The 17,290-nt window shown below is 38.0% G+C and overlaps 1 protein-coding gene across 1 annotated transcript in view; it reads left to right on the top strand.

Annotated features, from left to right (window-relative positions):
• IARS1 (isoleucyl-tRNA synthetase 1) overlaps positions 1-17,290 on the top strand; it is a 75,531-nt gene that overhangs the window by 14,091 nt on the left and 44,150 nt on the right. Inside the window, exons 10-14 of the mRNA XM_072347088.1 lie at positions 3,209-3,269; positions 4,725-4,820; positions 9,232-9,354; positions 10,730-10,821; positions 14,194-14,292. Coding sequence (XP_072203189.1) covers positions 3,209-3,269; positions 4,725-4,820; positions 9,232-9,354; positions 10,730-10,821; positions 14,194-14,292 — 471 coding nt within the window. The remainder of the gene's footprint in view (positions 1-3,208; positions 3,270-4,724; positions 4,821-9,231; positions 9,355-10,729; positions 10,822-14,193; positions 14,293-17,290) is intronic.

Raw genomic sequence — 17,290 nt, 5'->3', positions numbered from 1 at the left:
AGCCCCAAATACTCTTTAATCTGTCCTTCAATTTGTTATGATCTTATGAAGAATGTTATTAATTTATGTAATTTCTGTTTTATGAGACTTACAGATGTGGAAAACATCTTAAAAGTCATGGCAATACTTGAAGGGAAATGGACAAGAGTAAAACCATTCCCTTCAGCAAACAGATACTTTCTGTAGAGTCATCTACCCAAGTTATGTAGTTGGTGGCTCTTTCTGGAAAGTGCTTGTTCATCTTGTTTGAATCGAAAAATAGGGATGTTTGAATTGATGCTCATTTTATTCAGTATTTGGCAGTAGTTTAAAAAAACCAAAATGCTTGAATGATGAGCCTTATTCTCTGGCAATAGTTTTTATCACTTCTTATCTCAAGCAGTTCAAAGTTTTACAACACCATTTTCTCAAATTAGAATAATAAATACAATGTACACGTATGCAGATTTAAAAAGAGGCCACCTCTATTTAACTAAGCAATTACATATTGAATAATGGGAATATAGAGCTGGAACACTTGCTAAAGATGTTTTCTACTCTGTTATCCTTTGCTATGACAGTTGAGTAATTTCTACTACGTATTTTTTTTTCCCTTCCTCCTCCTCCCCATCCCCAGCTTAGTTGTTTTAATCTGTCACTTACTCTGCGGCCATTTGAGGCATTGCTCAGTCTTTGAAAATTGTTTTCACTGCTCCCATCCTTCCATGCGGATAGAACTCCTCATCTCCAGATTTGTCTCCTTCCTGTTTTTTCTTTCTCCCTTCAGTTGTCAGTGAAAGCATTGAATAGCATCAACATGATGGAGATCTTCTTTCAGCCTAATACCGAATCAAAAATAACTGTTTTTTTCCTTGAATTTATTCTGCATCCACGTAAGCGTGCTGTCACTTGGTTAGAACGTTTTTGTGTTCTAGGTGGAGCAGAATGACATGGGGAAGTGTCAAAAGCCTTGCTGTCATTATGTCCTGGATCTATCTACTTGATTGCTATTTAGGCTACTCGGTTTGCCTAACAAAGGAAGTAATTTGGTTTGATGTGACTTACACTTGACAAATTCATGTTGATTGTTCTTTACCACTTCACTTTTTTAAAGACTAAATATAATGAAGTTGTTATGCTGGTCTGACTGGAGTTTTGGTCTGTCAGTGCTCCAAAAATATCTGTGTTTTGTTCTACCAGAAATACTGTTGTTTTCTTTAATATTTTGGAATGCATTTCTTTTAGACTTCGAAAATAAACAGTGTAGGTGCACTGAGCTTTTTGGTCTCTTAGGTTGTCACACTAATTTGTTCTTTTATTGGAATTCTGCAAATGTAGGTTCAGTTTGTTGCCATCGTTAATTTCCTTCATCAAGAAACGAACTAAACATGTAAACCTTTTTATAGTGTTATTTCTCCTTATCAAAATGGTGGAGTGAAAGTTTTGTACTTCCTTTTTAAGACAGCTGTATGTAGGATTGCTGTAGGTGCTTTCATACCTGGCTAATTGTAATTTCTGTCTGTTTTTCTCATCTCTTGCTTCTCTGTACCCGTGCACAAGGGTGCTGGCAAGTTGTATTCTCCTTGCAGAGTGGTATATTTTTTCTTCTTTCTATATTGGTGCTATAGTCTTCTCAAGCTGACTGCTTTTGTTTCCTTTTTTCGAGTCAGATGCAGACAGTGGTTCTTTGTGTGAGAGAAAATTGGAATACTTCTTTGTTTCACTAGTCAGGTGGCTGCTGTCTTCATCAGAATAATCTCTGCTACTTGGCACAGATGGATCTGTCTTGATGTATTACCCCATTTTTGACCATTTAGTAGTGATGAACATGAAATGGTTGATGATTGTTTTCCTCCCTTTCTGTTACATTTCAGTCTGCTTGCATGTTAAACACTTAAGTTCTTTATGCTATTTTCCAGCACGTCAGTTTTGTCTCCTTTTCAATTCTAAATTTCTGATCCCTTGGAATTGAAGGGTTACTATGGTGATGTTAAGGTTGTCTCCTTAGTAGTATAACTTAGGTCACAAGAAGGTGGCAGTGTATAAACTTCCAGCTTCAAGTTCAGGACTTAGATAACAAAATATCTGAGAAATCAAAAGGAAAATATCAGGAATGTGATACAGAACCCTTTCACCCCTTTTACTTGACTGTGGGTGGTTCTAGTACTTGATGTTCTGTGTCTGAATACTCTCACATCTGTATGGCCAAACACCAGGATGTTGTTTTCTCATCTGATCCTGATTAAGCACCTCAAACATTCCGAATGCTGTTTGTATTGTAAAATACTTAAGCCATCCACGAAGCTGTGCCTTAAAATAGAAGCATCCCCCTTTCCTGGCAGGTATTGTGTATGCCAAGCTGAGGAGACGTGCTCTTTAACTTGGCATTAAATATTGAGTTTCTTTTTGTACAGTGGAACAGCTTTCAAGCAGTTTTTCACTTTCAAGTAGTCAAATGTTGCATGGTTTGACCATTGGTTTTGGAAGATGTGGATGTAAGTCAGGAAGAATATAGGGAAAGACCACAGCTGTGGCATGTCTAGAGAGATAACTCATCTTCTCAATGGGGTTGTGGTTGAGCCAGACTTCTTCCTGAAATGGAAAATCCAAGCTTTTTTAGGAGAGCTGTGAGCAACCCAGTCATTGTCCTTGCCATCTGTAGCTGGAAGCCTGAAGAGAGCCAAATCTACAGGCTGTATCTCTTCTTGGTTGGCTTGGTTCCTCAGCGTGTTCTGTATGTATCGGATCTTCTGAGATACCCTTGGGAAGTGTAGGTGCCTAATTATAGAGCGAGGATAAGGTATCTAGGATTTAAGTGTTGTAATTCTCAGAAGCACCATCTTTTGTACATACAGCTTCTGGATATTTTGGAACAGTGCTTATTTATTTTTGTTGAGCACGCTGAGCTTACAGTGCTTTGTTATTGTGTTATATCCAGAGCCTCCTTACCCAGAGCTTTACGAGAAATAAACTCTTCCTAATGCTTTCTTCCTATGTCAGTTTACAATGATTGCTTCATTGGAAGGCCATTGGTTAGAAGTTTCTCTGATGATGGATTAAGACATGTCGTTTTCATCTAAGTTGTCAAAGAGGTGTAGAAATGGAAAGTTTATGCAGTCAGATTCTGTTACATATGGGGGAAATAAGGGAAAGCCCTCCCTACTAGTGGACCAAACAATTTCAAGTTGTTCATTTGTGTTTTTCACTATTTTTTTTCCCCTCTCTTCAGGTTTCCTGGCATTGTTCTAAAAGGCAAGAAGTATAAACCACTCTTTGAGTATTTTATTCAGGTAAGATGAAGTTGGGTGTTTGTCATAGCACGCAATGACAAAAGGCAAAATGTTTCACAGCATTACTTGCTTGTATTATAAAAACCTTGTGTCCTCATCAGAAAACTCAGGGTTTATTCAAGTAGTTCATAATGCTGGTGAAAGGTTGAAAAACAGAAGGCTGTTAAATTTTTTTCCTTAAGTTATAAATACATCCAGAGTAAGAATTGAGTGGTGAATAGTATTATGAGTTCAGATTACTGCTAGACTTTCAGTAAGTGCTACTGAATAAGTATTTTCTCTGCCTTGCACCTGGTGAGCTTGTGTCTTTTGCCTTTAAATTCCACAGACTTCATATTTATGAGATGGATTGACTGTGCAGCATTTAAGTGCTGTGTAAGTCTCCTGTAGATTGTGTTGCTATGGTATATAGTAATATATGTAGTAATAAGAGACAGGGTAGAGGACTATGTATTAGAAATACAAAAATGATGCTTACTAAAAATTGGTTCAATTCATCAAAGAGTTGAAAGGGATTGCAGTACTGCAGGACAAGCAGGTTGTTAACTCAGGCAAGAGATTCAGTCGTTCGTGTCTGCATTCTGTGCTGAAGCATGTGCTGAAGTCAGCAAAGCTGCGGAAACCTCTGTAGGCAGCAGGACCTGTTATTTGTAGAGAAAGGTCAGAAGCTAAGCTGAATCTGATAAACTGGACTGCAGGTATAAAGGATCAGAAAGGATTAACGGTTCTGAGTCCTGCTGTATTTCCTAAGGAACAGATGGACATAGACCAGTTTTTCTTAGAATCCCAAAATATTCCTCTTCAGGACATGCCAGGTATTTTGTAGCATATCTCATATCTGATTGAGCTGTAACAGTTTGCAGTCTTTTTTTTTTAACCACTTGTACATCAAGGAGTAGAAACTAGTATGTGGATAACAACAAATAACAATGTGATCACACTGCAAATTTTCTTGAATTTTTTTATGCTTCCCACTTCATTATTTCTCTGGAGAAAATAAAGAGAATCCCTTATTATATATTAAAAAAAAATAAAAAAATAAAAAAAAATCTTAAAAAAATATATATTAAGAAGGTGCAGTTTCCAGTACCTTCCAGTGTAAAAATGCAAGGAAACTTCTGCAAAGTGAATGCCTGTAGCTGCCTTGAATGTATTCTCATTGACACAAGAATGCTCATTTGTATTCTGTTAAACACAGAACTTTGTGAAGAGGTGTGACCTGAAGATGAATAGACTCTACAGCCTTATGGAGAGATCTTAGCTTTAATCAAAGTTGATGCTGCTTAAATGAAGTGTCCAAGTGTCTTAACAGTGAGAAATAAATACATGATTTTAGGAGTGTCATGTTTTAATGTGTCATTTATTTCTGATGCTGTTATGACTACCAGTAGCTTTCCTGCATTCTTAAGAATTCTGTTTTGCTGTATATGTGAAAAGCATATTTTTGTGTTACAGTGCAAAGATAATGGTGCCTTTACTGTGTTAGTAGACAGTTATGTGAAGGAGGAAGAAGGCACAGGTGTTGTTCATCAAGCCCCCTATTTTGGTGCTGTGAGTATGATTTACTTGTCTTTTATGTTCATTTCTTTCTCATAACACGTGGCTTGGCTTTCCAGCTACTATGAACTGACAATGGAGTGTTGCTTGATTACATAACCAATATGCTACTCAGAAATGTAGGTAGCATTGTGTTCTAGGGAGCTCTTACATACACTTGTGCCTCTTGTGTGTTAGAGTGGAGATTTCTGACGTCTCTGGTTTTAGTTACTGTTGTGGTAGGTGAGGTGCATTCACTACTGTATCTTCCAATTGTCATTGAACTTAGCTGTTCCGAGTCTAGGTTTACAGCTTCAGGAATAAATGATCTGCTAACGTGGATAGGAAAACTTGCTTAAAGTGATCATTTTGGATGGTAGCTGTAGTTCTGCTCAGTACGCTGCCTCTCTTCAATCTGTCAATTTTGTCACTCGTGTATTTGGAATACCTGAAAAAATGTTTTAGGTGCTTTTTTCTTTCTTGAGGCTTTATCCTTTATTGAACTCCATTCTTTTTTCTGTCCACTGAGCAACTTTATTTTTTTTTCCCTCAGTCTATTCTTGAAAAGGTTAAGAGGGATTTTTTTCATGAATTTCATCAGTTTTTAGACCTAGGAATTAGCAGCACTAGTTTAGATCCATTGTCTTTTTTGTATAGTGTCTTGTTTTCAACCATTAAATCCAAAGATGCCCTCAGAAAACCTGTTATAACTGCCAATGTCCAGCAATTAGCGGTCCCTGTACTGCAAGCTGTATTATAGTTTCCAGAAACCATTGGCATTAATAATAGGCCTCTTTGTATTCATGTGAAATATCTCATCTTTCTCTGTCCTTTTTTGCTGGATTTTTTTGAGGGATGCATCTGCTGTGGTGTTCTGTTTCCCTTGGCAAAATGAACGTTGATCTGAAAAGATGTTCTACCTTAATGCAGCTGTAACTTAAAATCAGACTGGGCAGTATATATAGAGAAATTCACAGTGACTGGTAAAGTGCCTTACAGAATCTAAAGCATATTGCACTACCTGAGCCTCAGATGTTACCCTATAGCTAAATCCTGCAAGGTCTCAACTGAGGGATGAGAGACCAGTCTTGGTTTTGAGGCAAGAACTCTTGCTGTGGGACATGGAGTAATGGAAGAGGGAAGGCTGCTAATAGCAGGGCAGCCCTGGAAGAAGTGTTCCATTGGCAGCTGTGTTGCTTTGTTGTGTATTTCCACAGCACTTTCTGGTTACTGGAAACAGCTTGTTGGAAAGCTTAGCTGGCCAGTTAGTCCAAGGATTATCTGCCATCTTCTGTTTGGTTCAGTTACAAACCCACAAAGACTTGTATAAACACAGAACTGGGGGGATGGGTGGAAATGTTCCATCTCTCCTGAGAAGTCAGCAATTACCTTTTTAAAATCAGGAGTTTGGAAAGCACGGCAGTATAGTATGTGTGTTACAAAGGAAGGAAAGATGCACAGAATAATTATGTAAGTAAGAGGTACACCAAGATCATAAAATTAGCAATTGATCCATATGGGGCATTTATACTCCATAATGTGTGGTATGGGCCTGAGTCAGCTGAGATGCTATCTTTAGAATGAGATCATGTAGAATATGTTGTATGAGATGTTGCTGCTTTTTTCTTGTGGGGTACATAGAGTTCTGTTTTTGATGGTCTGGTCATTGTTCTCATTCAGAAAGACTCACAGAGGCTCTAGTTTAGGTTCAGGAATTCATCACAGTAGGCACGATACAAAATACTAAATATTACATAGTGTTGACTTACATATTTCCATTTTTAAACAGGCAATCTTAGATGAGAAAGAGAACTGCTGATTATAGGTAGGACTGTCTAATTGGCTTCTCTGCAACTTGCTTCAGTGTTGTGTGTTAAAAGAGAACAGGGAAGAAGAAAGAGAGTAAGTGGAGCAGGAGATAAAGCTCAGAGGAGAAAAAGAACACGGTTCTTTACAAGAAGTGTTGTCTCCTGTCTGTCCCTTCCCCCCAGTATAAGGAGGTTGTTTTAATAAACAGGGAAAGCAGGGTTATTTATTCTTCTTTCTGGTAGACATTGTGATGATAGCTTAGATGCTCCTTCTCCAGTAGTAAAAATTCACCTTTGTTTAGCTCCGGGGTATGTAGTTTTGTTGTCTTGTCTGATGTTTTTGCCACAGAGAAGCTGCAGTGCAGTATGAGATCACATTTTTTTTTTTCTTGGTTCAAGAGAAATGGATGTTTCTTAGTTTCATTCCTGTTATGCTTTACTTTGCAGTGTATTGAAAAGACGCTTAATTTTTAAGTGGTGCTACAGGTAAACCTTTTGTCAGTTGTTTTTCTGTTGCCTTTTCAAGTTTTTAATAGCTTCCGTTTCACTCATTTTCAGTATGACATTGACTTCTCTTTGTCATCTTCTACGGGATATAAATTATCACAGGCATTTAAAAAAAGAAAAAAAAGCGCCCAGCAGTGTGACTTCAATCCTGGAAATAATTGAAGTTTACTTTAGTTTTCCAGTGAAGCTTAGCACTTGTGGTTTTCTGCATGTGCCTGAATGTGTTCTTGGATTGTGATTACTGAAACAAGTCCCCATTAAATCAAATAGAAGGTTGGTTTGTAGAGCTTTTACATTCAAGTCCAAGCTTTTGAAAAGAAAGGAAAATCTTGATATATCACCGACTGCTTTGGTGATGGAAACCAAACTGAACCACCTCTGACCTGAGTCCTGCAAAGTGGAAGGTTCGTTATTATGTTTTAGCTAGGTTGTCAGTGTGCCAGGCTTTGATGTACTCTTTGCTGGCTGCTTCTTCAAAGCCTTTTACAGTTCACTGCCAAATCAGGGTTGACGTTAGTTCTGTCATCTGGCCTACGAGTTAATGCTGCAGTCTGCTTGCTGTATCTCAGCAGTAATAGCTGGTGAAAGATCAACTAAGAACAGGCTCGTCTTAAGGCATCTATTGACTGTAGTAGCTGGTTGACCAAATGGAGGCTGAAGAATTGTGATGGTTGTCCACAGTAACTGAAAAGTGGACAGAAACTGTCATCTGTAGAGTAATTGGCTGATATAACAGAGGTGGGGTTCCATTTCTGCACATGATGCATTGGTACTTGAGGCAGTTAACTTCTCTATTGCTGTGGATGAGTTTCAGCATGTTCTATGAAATGCGATGTGGATCCACTTGGCAACATTTAGCAGACCTGGCTTGAGGGAGCTGGTGGGTAGTGCTGAAGATGCAGGAAGAAGACTGCAGAGAGGGTATGGAAACCCTGCTTTGTCCCACCCGGAGTTGGCTTGCCAGTATTAGTTGCCTCTATGAAGGGACAATTCAGCTAGCTGCTTGCTTATTTAGCACTTATTTGAGCACTTTATTCAGATAAGATCTCCTTGATCAAGGTGGACAGCTTACTTTAGAGTGCAGCTCCTATGAAGCGGCTGTTGTGTGAGTGTTTCATCTAAGGTAAATGAGCTCTAAGCAAGTAGGAATCTAAAAGTTCAACCACAGCCAGTTTAGATAGGCAGAGTCACTGTAGGTACCATTTCACACCACAACAAAACCCTACAATTTCTGTCTCTGCATTCAGTGGTTGGCTCCCCATTTGGTCAGGGCCGAGGTACAGGAACCTGTAAGACTCACAACCTGCCTTATGCAGGCTTAGGCAGGATCTTGCTCTTTGAGGAAAGAAAATTATGTGATTCTGCAAATGTATTGAGAGATTTTAATCTGCAGTCTCATCGTTCTCCCTTCCCTTCCAATCCCTAATAATATAATCTCAACTTTAGGCTAAGAAGGTGGATAATCTGGAATAGTAATTGGTTAAGATGTGTTTACTTTCACTTCAAGCTTGAAATTGGAGTCTGAACTTTCCTAGCCCCCTTATGCTTTTGTTCTGATCTTTCCTTTTGAAGGTACCATTGGTTCTTAGTTACGTTTCTGAAAAGCTTTTTTTTTTTCCCTTTTTTGCTCCTTACTGCTACAGGAAATTAAAAAAATTAAATGAGCTGGCCAGGAAAACAGTCAGTGATGTTGTCCATGTGTGGTGCTTGGTCAGTATTGCTGCGTACGGGCCCAAAGTATTGAGAAATACAGATTTAAAGACTTCAGGTCATTGACACACTCAAAAGTAGGGATTTCTTATGTGTAATTTCAGAATAAGATTGATTTATACAACCTCTCATCTCCATACAGAAACGTGTGTATATTTATATATATAGTTTCAACAGAAGAAAGTGCATATACGCTGAAGAAATCCTAATTCTTGTAATGAATAAAACTATGATTGTGTAAAATAACATTTTTTAAGCATATATTTGGTAAAGTGAGGGCTGAGTATTTCACTATTCTCACCCAGTCATCATGTTTCTTAGTCAATATTAATTTTTGGGGGGAATAGATACTGTAACTGTTATTTTGGTCTTCTATAACTTGGCACTTGTATCTTTTGTAGGATGATTACAGAGTCTGTATGGATTTTAATGTTATTCAGAAAGATTCTGTCCCAGTTTGTCCTGTTGATGCATCAGGATGCTTCACAGCTGAAGTGACTGACTTTGCTGGACAGTATGTGAAGGTCAGTGAGTCTGGAGATAGTAAATTACTCCTTTAGTCACGTTAGAGTTTGTGTGCTTTAGAAGGGTTCTTATCTTTGCCTTAATGCGTCTGTCTTCAATGTGCCTCTTGAGAAATCAAAATGTCTATTAACAAGTGCAACAATGGCAGATTTGCTTATTAAAATACTTGAAGAAAAACCAGACTTGAAACATAGGTAGTATTGTGTATCTTGTAATGAAAGGGAAGAGTTGTATTTATTTACATCAGTGGCAGCAAAGTTGCTCTTTTTGCTAGTTTCCTACTGAAATGGTACGTATGCAGTCTCTAGATAAGTGTGCCTGCCTTGCCTTTGGATGCTGACTGAATGTCATAATTAAGTTTATGCCAACCGGATCGGTTAATACAGCTTCTTAATAGAGAGAAATCCAGTCATTTTTCCCACTTGTGGGACATGTTGCAACACAAATTGACTTGCTAATTGATGAAGGAGAGTCCATGTGAAAGGAGACCCAGAGGGACTCTAGATTATTACAAGCAAATCTGTAAAAATGAATGCCTGTACACTTGGTAAATAAATTGTTTTTCAGTCATGGTTTCCCACTGTTACAATTTGATGGCCTGTTCCAATTGAACAGGCTTAAAGTCTTGTATTTGAAGTCAAACAGCTATCCTTGCTGCTTGTATATTGAAGCAAAATAAGGGGGTAGTGGGAACTGCATTTTTAGCTTCTTGTTGATAGAAATCTGAACTTGAAGAACGTTCTTATAATGGTGAATTCTTTTTTAGATTGTAAATAATGCAATATAAAAAAATCTTTGTATACTTTTAATTTCTTTTTCCTTTCTTAGTCTCATGTTGACACTGGCTGTCTTTAACTCTTATTGTACAGCTTTCAGTCCCAACTTAAACTGTAAATCCTGTCAGGTGTTACAGAAGATGCTGTAGCTTTTGTAACTGTAATCACATTTTAGAGCAACATGTTACAGTGATTTCTGAACATCAGATAAAGGGCACTGTGTGGATTTCTACTGGAAAATCAGAAGACTTAATCAAAGATTTAATGTTGCGAGTTCTGGTGTGTTGCAGTGCTACAGAAAAAATTAAGCTCTACACAGTTCAGTGTATGTGAGGGGAAAAAAGCCAAGGGGAAAACAGGCTGATCTATATAAGGATTTGGAGAGTAAATAACATTTCAAATGTAATATTTCACAGTGCCTCTACAGTAAATGTATGAATTATGTGCAATTTTGGGGATTTTGTGTGTGTAGATATTGAATTACTTGCAGGTTATTTTTTTGGATAGATATTGGAGATGAATCTCGTCATAGCTTACTGAAATGGTGAGATTTGTTATCCAAGGAAAACTTCTTTCCTCCTTTCCTCTTTTGTTTCAGGATGCAGATAAGAACATCATTAAATTACTGAAGGAGAAAGGCAGGCTGGTTCACAGCAGTAATTACAAACACAGCTATCCGTTCTGCTGGAGGTAAGGAGAGAAGTGCCTGTGGCTTTAAAACTGAGGGTTATAACTGAGGAACTTCTTGAGGTTTGCCTCCTTTCCCCCCCTCACTTTACTTCTTGGTTTTACTTTTAAAAGTAAAAGGAATCACGTTTACTGAATTAGAGTGGCTACAATTTTGGTTTGGTCCTTCAAGTCTTACCAGCTTTTAAAGTGCAGCCAAAACCAAGCAGTGCTTTTATTTTCTTTGTAGCAACTCGAATACACAGTCATGGCCTTCTGAAATAAACTAGTTACATAGAAATGTAGGTGCTGTAGAACATACTTAATCCTGCCACCCTGTTGACATTCTTGTTGATTGATGATAAGTTGCAGGCAGTACCTAGCAGCAAATTATCTGGTGGGAAGTGCAGAATAATGGAATCTACTTTTAATATCTCATTTCACTTCCATCAGAAATCAAACCATAATCGGAATATACTAAAAGTAGAAGAGTAGTTCTTGACTTCAAACATAGTTATAAGTTATTTTGATTAATGTAAGAAAACTTTGGAATCAGGTTTTCCTGCTTTTATTGTACTATTTTTTATGCTTTTCTCTGGAACCAGTGAGTTGTTGGATCCCAAATATATTATTTTCTCTTTTTGCATGTCATCAAAGGATCCTTCTTTTAATTGCCTTGTTGTAATGTTATGCAGTCATTTTCTGTTAACTAACCTAAGTGAGGACACAGTAGAGAATTTCTAGCCAGAACTCTCCTTTATTGGAACTGCTGAAAAAGAAAATGATTAGCCAAAACTGCTCCACGTACTTGTGAGATCTTGCTAAGCTGAATGCTTGTATAGTCCAGGTAGTGGTATAAGAGCTCTGGAAGGAAGTGATTCAGCAGCTGTGGAAAGTAACAAAGGTAACAAGCTTACAGCCAGATGTCCGCGGTAGCTACTGTGTGTCATCCTATTAAGAATTAACGCACAGGGTTTTGCTTTTTTAAGCCATTGATAGCAAAGAGCAAGAAGCATTCTTTAAGGGCACACGGTTAGTAATCTGTCATTTACTATCTTCTGAAATTAAAAGAAAATAGAGGATCACAATAAATTGTTCTAAATCACTGTGCAGTCCAGAGTGAAAAAAAGTAATGATTGGAGCATATATACAGTGCACGAAGAATGTTATTTCTGATCTTTTCATGTACAAAGGTTATGTTTCAGAGGGAGCTGGTTTTGTATCACTGCTAAGGAACAGGCTGTTTGCTCAGGTGCTTCTCTACCTCTGATAAAGTTCTAAAGGACACACATCTAAGGAAACATGCTGCCACTGGTGTTCCCCTAAGGATGTGCTGGTCCTGACTAATCAGAATTCATCTCTGTATGTGATAGGATGATGCTGTGAGACTGAATAGGTGGCTGTTAGGCTTTAGCATGTGCTGTGAAGTTTTCTTTTACCCTTGCAGAAGAGCAAATTTTCTTAAATTGTTAAAACAGGTTATTTGTGTTAATTTTTTTTTCTGCTTTTAGTGGTTGTGCCCTCAGTGTGATGCTTTCTGCTCTTCATCATCCTGATAATTTGAGCTATTTTCATTTAAATGCTTAGTCCTTGAAAATCAGTTTTACCCTGAATGTAAGTACTCTGAAGACTCCAGGAATGCTGGGTTGAGAAACTGCTTTAAGAAATGCAGATGTTAGCTACAGAAGAAAGGCCAGTCCTCTTGTGCTCAGGGATAGCAGGTTTTATTGCAGTGTGGTTGTCTTTTAATTCTGAGTAACACTGTTGTGTTGAGAAGTGGAAGGTAACATCAGCATCAATAGAAATGATGCGGATATTATTAGCCAATAGGAAAGCCAAACAATCATTGGTTTGTATTTCTTCCCTCTTCTGTTGGTTTGGTAGGCGTACCATTAGAAAGTACTTCCATAGTATCAATTTGAATTGTCATTATACTATGAGTAGGTTGTGCATTTGAAAAGAATCCAGCATAAAATAAAAGTAATATTTCAGGAAACATTTTGTGTCATGAGTTGATATTATGGAAATAAAAGTTTCTTGTCCCAGAGTTGTTGCAGTTGCTCTATACCAGCAGACAGCTTCCTTAACCTAGGGTACAGTCATCCTTCTTTAATTTGGAATAATGAGATGGATGTGAAGTACTGGTGTTGTCTGAACTCTCTTATAATGAACTTAACACACAAATTATTGGATCCTTAAGAAGGCCACGTGTTACTAAGCAATCTCTCAAGAACAAAAGCTGTTGTGTTATGGAACTAACCAATAAGAGATTCAGCTCAAGTCTGCAGTGCAGCCAGATGCTTAAAGATTCTGATTTTACTAGATAATTTAGGCAATTTATCGGTCTATAAAGTCTGCCCTACAGCATTCCCATTTCTATGCAATCCCAAGTTCCAAATCTGCTCCCATCCTATAGTGGAAATGCTAAGTAACAGCTCAAAACAGTGGTGGAGAACCTGGTGGGAAGGCAGGGCCAACCCAGGGGAGTTCAGGTGCATGCAATATACCTGAGTGATGGAAGGGGTGGAGTCAGGATCCACCCCTTCCCAGACCTTGCTTAAGGGTTGACAGTGGAGGCAAAGGTATCTCACTGGAGACCCCTGCCTTCCTGAGGCCTTCTGAAGATAAGCAGCTTCTTTCATTTGTTTCTGTGCCCACAGCTGTTGTATTTGAGCAAGTCCTCACTTGCTGCACCCTAGGACTTATTACCCTGCCATCACTGCTCTGCTCTCCATCGTGTTACAGCATTATGTACCCCATGTGGTTTTTGTATGATTGCCTGAAATGTTGAAGTAAAGAAAGAATGTGTGAGGATGCCTTCATTGTGTGCTGCTTTTATGTGTTTATCTGAATCTCTCCTTCTCCTCGTGGTGTAGGACATGCATCTTGTCAATCTTGGGTGCTGTTACTCCATCTAAATGACTTACTCTTTTAAATAGAAATTGTAATAATGTTTTCTGGCTTGTCAGGTTGGAGATGTGCATGTTAAAAAAAGAAAGCAAAACAAAACCACAACAGAATGATGTCGCCTTGAAGACTTAAATAACTCATTTAAATACTGGATGAAGTTCTTATTTTTGTACTACATAGCAACATAAATGTAAAATTCAAGTGTAGTTCGTTCTCGTGATTTCTTGTGCTATAAAAACTTGTTTAGTTGTTGCATGAAGGATTTTTCTTAGGAGTGCTAAAATGGTAGCTCATGTAAGAGTAACAATGTGTTATTAAAAACAAAACACCCTTTGTTTTTGTGATAATGTTTCAGGAAGTGTACAATGAGATCAAGAATGTGTACAATGAGATCTGTCATGTACAGAACTGCTTTCATTTTAAATATACTTGATAAATAACATGGCTTTTTCTTTTTGCCCCTTCCCCATCACCTTCTTGTTACAGGTCAGATACTCCGTTGATATACAAAGCTGTGCCAAGCTGGTTCGTAAGAGTAGAGCACATGGTGGAGAAGCTACTGGAGAATAATGCCCAGTGCTACTGGTAAGGTCTCCTACATATATTTTGTTCCTTTGCAAGGAAGGACCTTTACAGAGATCTTTGTCACCATTTCTGTTGGTAATTTCCATCATCCTTCCATTCTGTCTTTAAGCCAGTGCTGTTGAAGCATGGCTGGTAACTGGTTTTAAATAACACTTTATCTTAGGTTTCATGAATGGATCTCAAATGGATAAAGCAATCCTGGCATGAACAGATAACCTGCTTCATTGCTCATCAGCCCTGTGCGTGAATATGTTTGACTGTTCTTCCTTTCTCACTTTTCAGAAGTTATTCTTTGTTTGTATAGAATTCAGTAAGAAATATATTTTAGAGTGTAATTGTGGTTGAGTACAGTAGAACAGTGAAGTTAAAGCCTAAGTTGATGGTGAACTGGGGTACAAGATCATTAAAAGTATCCTCAGGTTGTTTGACACGATGCTAAGAAGTGAGGCATGAGAAATGTTTTATTAAAAAAAAAAAGTATCAGAATGTATTTTCAGAATGTGATTTCCTTAGTAGTAGTCTGAAAATGTGATGGCATCTCTTACATAGAGATGGCTTTCGAAATCCAGCTTTTAAATGAAAAATGCATTACTTTAGAGGATTTATTTGTATGTTCTTGAAATACATCCCAACCACAATTGATAGAACTTCTTAAGTTGACACTGAGAATTTCATACTCTTCAATATTCATCATATTGGGGAGTCCATCCTTCCCCAAGCCTATTTTCATGCTTTTGGAGAGACCTGATCTACTGAAGTGTCACAGAAATAATACCTTGCTTTAAAATAAATAAATAAATTATTTTTGGACTCTCTGGGGCTTCAATGTGTCCTGGAAAATGAGAAAATTGGGATAAATGCTTTTCAGACTATATTAACCTTTGCAGAATGAATTTGACTGCACTGCTTTTTTTGTTCCTGTAAATGACTGATAGGTATATTGTCCCTCAAGAATAGCTGCACTTTTTATAGATACCCTTTATGATGAAGTAGATTAAACAGAGTTGGACAAACTTTCCAACTTGATTGATTTTTTTAATTAGTTTTTTAATGAATTAACCTACTGATAAAGCCATAGTCGCTCAAAATTTATTAAAGGCAACAGCTGTATCTCCATTCTTCAAACTCAACTGTAGCTTACAAGAAAGATCACAGTGTGCCGGCACCTTTTTTTTAGACTTTATTTTATTATGCTTTTTAATACATAATAAACCAAATAAAAACCCTTTCTTTCTCCCAGCCTTACCCTTGTCAGAGTGGAAGTTCCTTGGGCAGGAAATGCTGAAAGCATGGCGCTGTAGCAGCAATTAGGAGACCGAGTTTCAGTCCATAGTCTGAAATCCCTTCTTGAATTTTCCCCCCACAGAATTTGCCGAAGAGATTATTAAAGCAGGAAATAATAAAAATGGAATTTTATATTCAAGCAGCTTACTACAGTGATACTTGAGCTGTAGCAGGGTAAATCCATCTTGTCCAGGGCTGTCAGGCCTTAGTTTCATGTGATGTTGATGTGGAGCATTAGGTGCAGAACTGAAGCTGGGTCCCTGGTGTATGAGGATTGGATTTAGCCTTATAACTCTAATGATTTGTTGAAAGAGCATTTGCTGCATCACTGCTGTCAGGAAACTAAACCATGCCACCTTAGGTTCTGTTGTGTAATGTAGGACTAATTCCTGCTGTCACCATTCAAATTTGGTACAAGTTACCAATGTATAACTTAGTATAAAGAAAGAATTAACGTAGCATATGTTTCTGAACTAATGCAGTTCACACTTCTGGTACTTTGTGTAGCATCTTCTTATAGATGGTAGGAAAGGTTCTAAATATTTTGGGCTCGTATTTAAATTTCAGCTGTGAAATTTAAAAAAACAAACAAGTGGAAAAACACAACAAGAAAACCCACCTCCAAGTGAGGAGCTGATTTCCTGAAGTAACTGAAGTGTGTTACTTCCAACTGTTGGCTGGTGTTCAGTGTTAGAGACCATTGCACAGTTCTGACATTGTTTACCCAAGATTTACAGCACTCCATATAGTGGAAAAATGAGCATCACTGGAAGGAAAGCAGATGTGACAGACTTCAAAGTAGCCAAGCCCTTTGTTCTTGCCTTTTCTTGGCACTGAAAATTTCAAACACTAATAAAGGATGTGATGTATTGGTTCTAAGAGAGATTCTTTCTTGATTTTTAAGAGCTAACAATTTAAGTGATTAATGAAAATACTATAAGGAGTGCATGCAATGGGCTTTCTTGCCAGAAGTTAACATCCGTTTCTAAAAGTGTGGATTTTCCATGCTCCATGCTGTTCCTGTATGAGCACCCCAAGAACGAGTATCTTCACGTCCATCACTCAGACACATTCTTCTTCTGAGAGGCTTTGGTTTGAACTTTCCAGGCTTTAGTCAACAGACAGTCTCCCACCTTTCAAAAGGTGCCATCTCATCACAATTTATGCCTGTGTTGTGTGATCAGCCCTAGCTGGTCGGTGGTGCAGAGTGTAGGGCCACCTCAGCAATGGGATGTTGATGTTTCTTCAGCCACGCTTGTGTGTCTTTGTGCTGGTGAGAATTCTGACACTGAAGCAGGAGTGAAAGAACTTAAATTATGACACAGTTGTAGGATGATGTTGGAAGATGAGTTGTTTTCTATGTTTAATAGGGTATTTTCTATGCTAGCTTAGTATAAATGAGTGCTGAACAGTTTTAAATGCATGTCTTCTGTGTACCAGTTTTTGTTTTTCTTTTCCTTTAACATGATCTTGTAATTTTCACTCTTCCTTTTGAATCATGGACTACATTTAGTTAGGAGCTGTGAGTAGTGATGGTCTCCATGGTGGTGTGAAGTGTACAGCAATTTACAGGCAGTAGATGGCAGCATTTCACGATGTAAAATGCACGGTGGCATCATTGCCTGCAGAAGGAGGTAAGGGAAAAATGACTGCAGGGTTTGCCTTGCGGTTGTCTGATTTAGGGCAGAGCAAGTCAGAAGGTTTCATTGCTGGC

This window comes from Excalfactoria chinensis, chromosome 12 (assembly GCF_039878825.1).
Source record: "Excalfactoria chinensis isolate bCotChi1 chromosome 12, bCotChi1.hap2, whole genome shotgun sequence".
Lineage (NCBI taxonomy): Eukaryota > Metazoa > Chordata > Aves > Galliformes > Phasianidae > Excalfactoria > Excalfactoria chinensis.
Note: the sequence above shows the minus strand (reverse complement) of the source record. Positions and strands in the feature narration are given on the sequence as shown.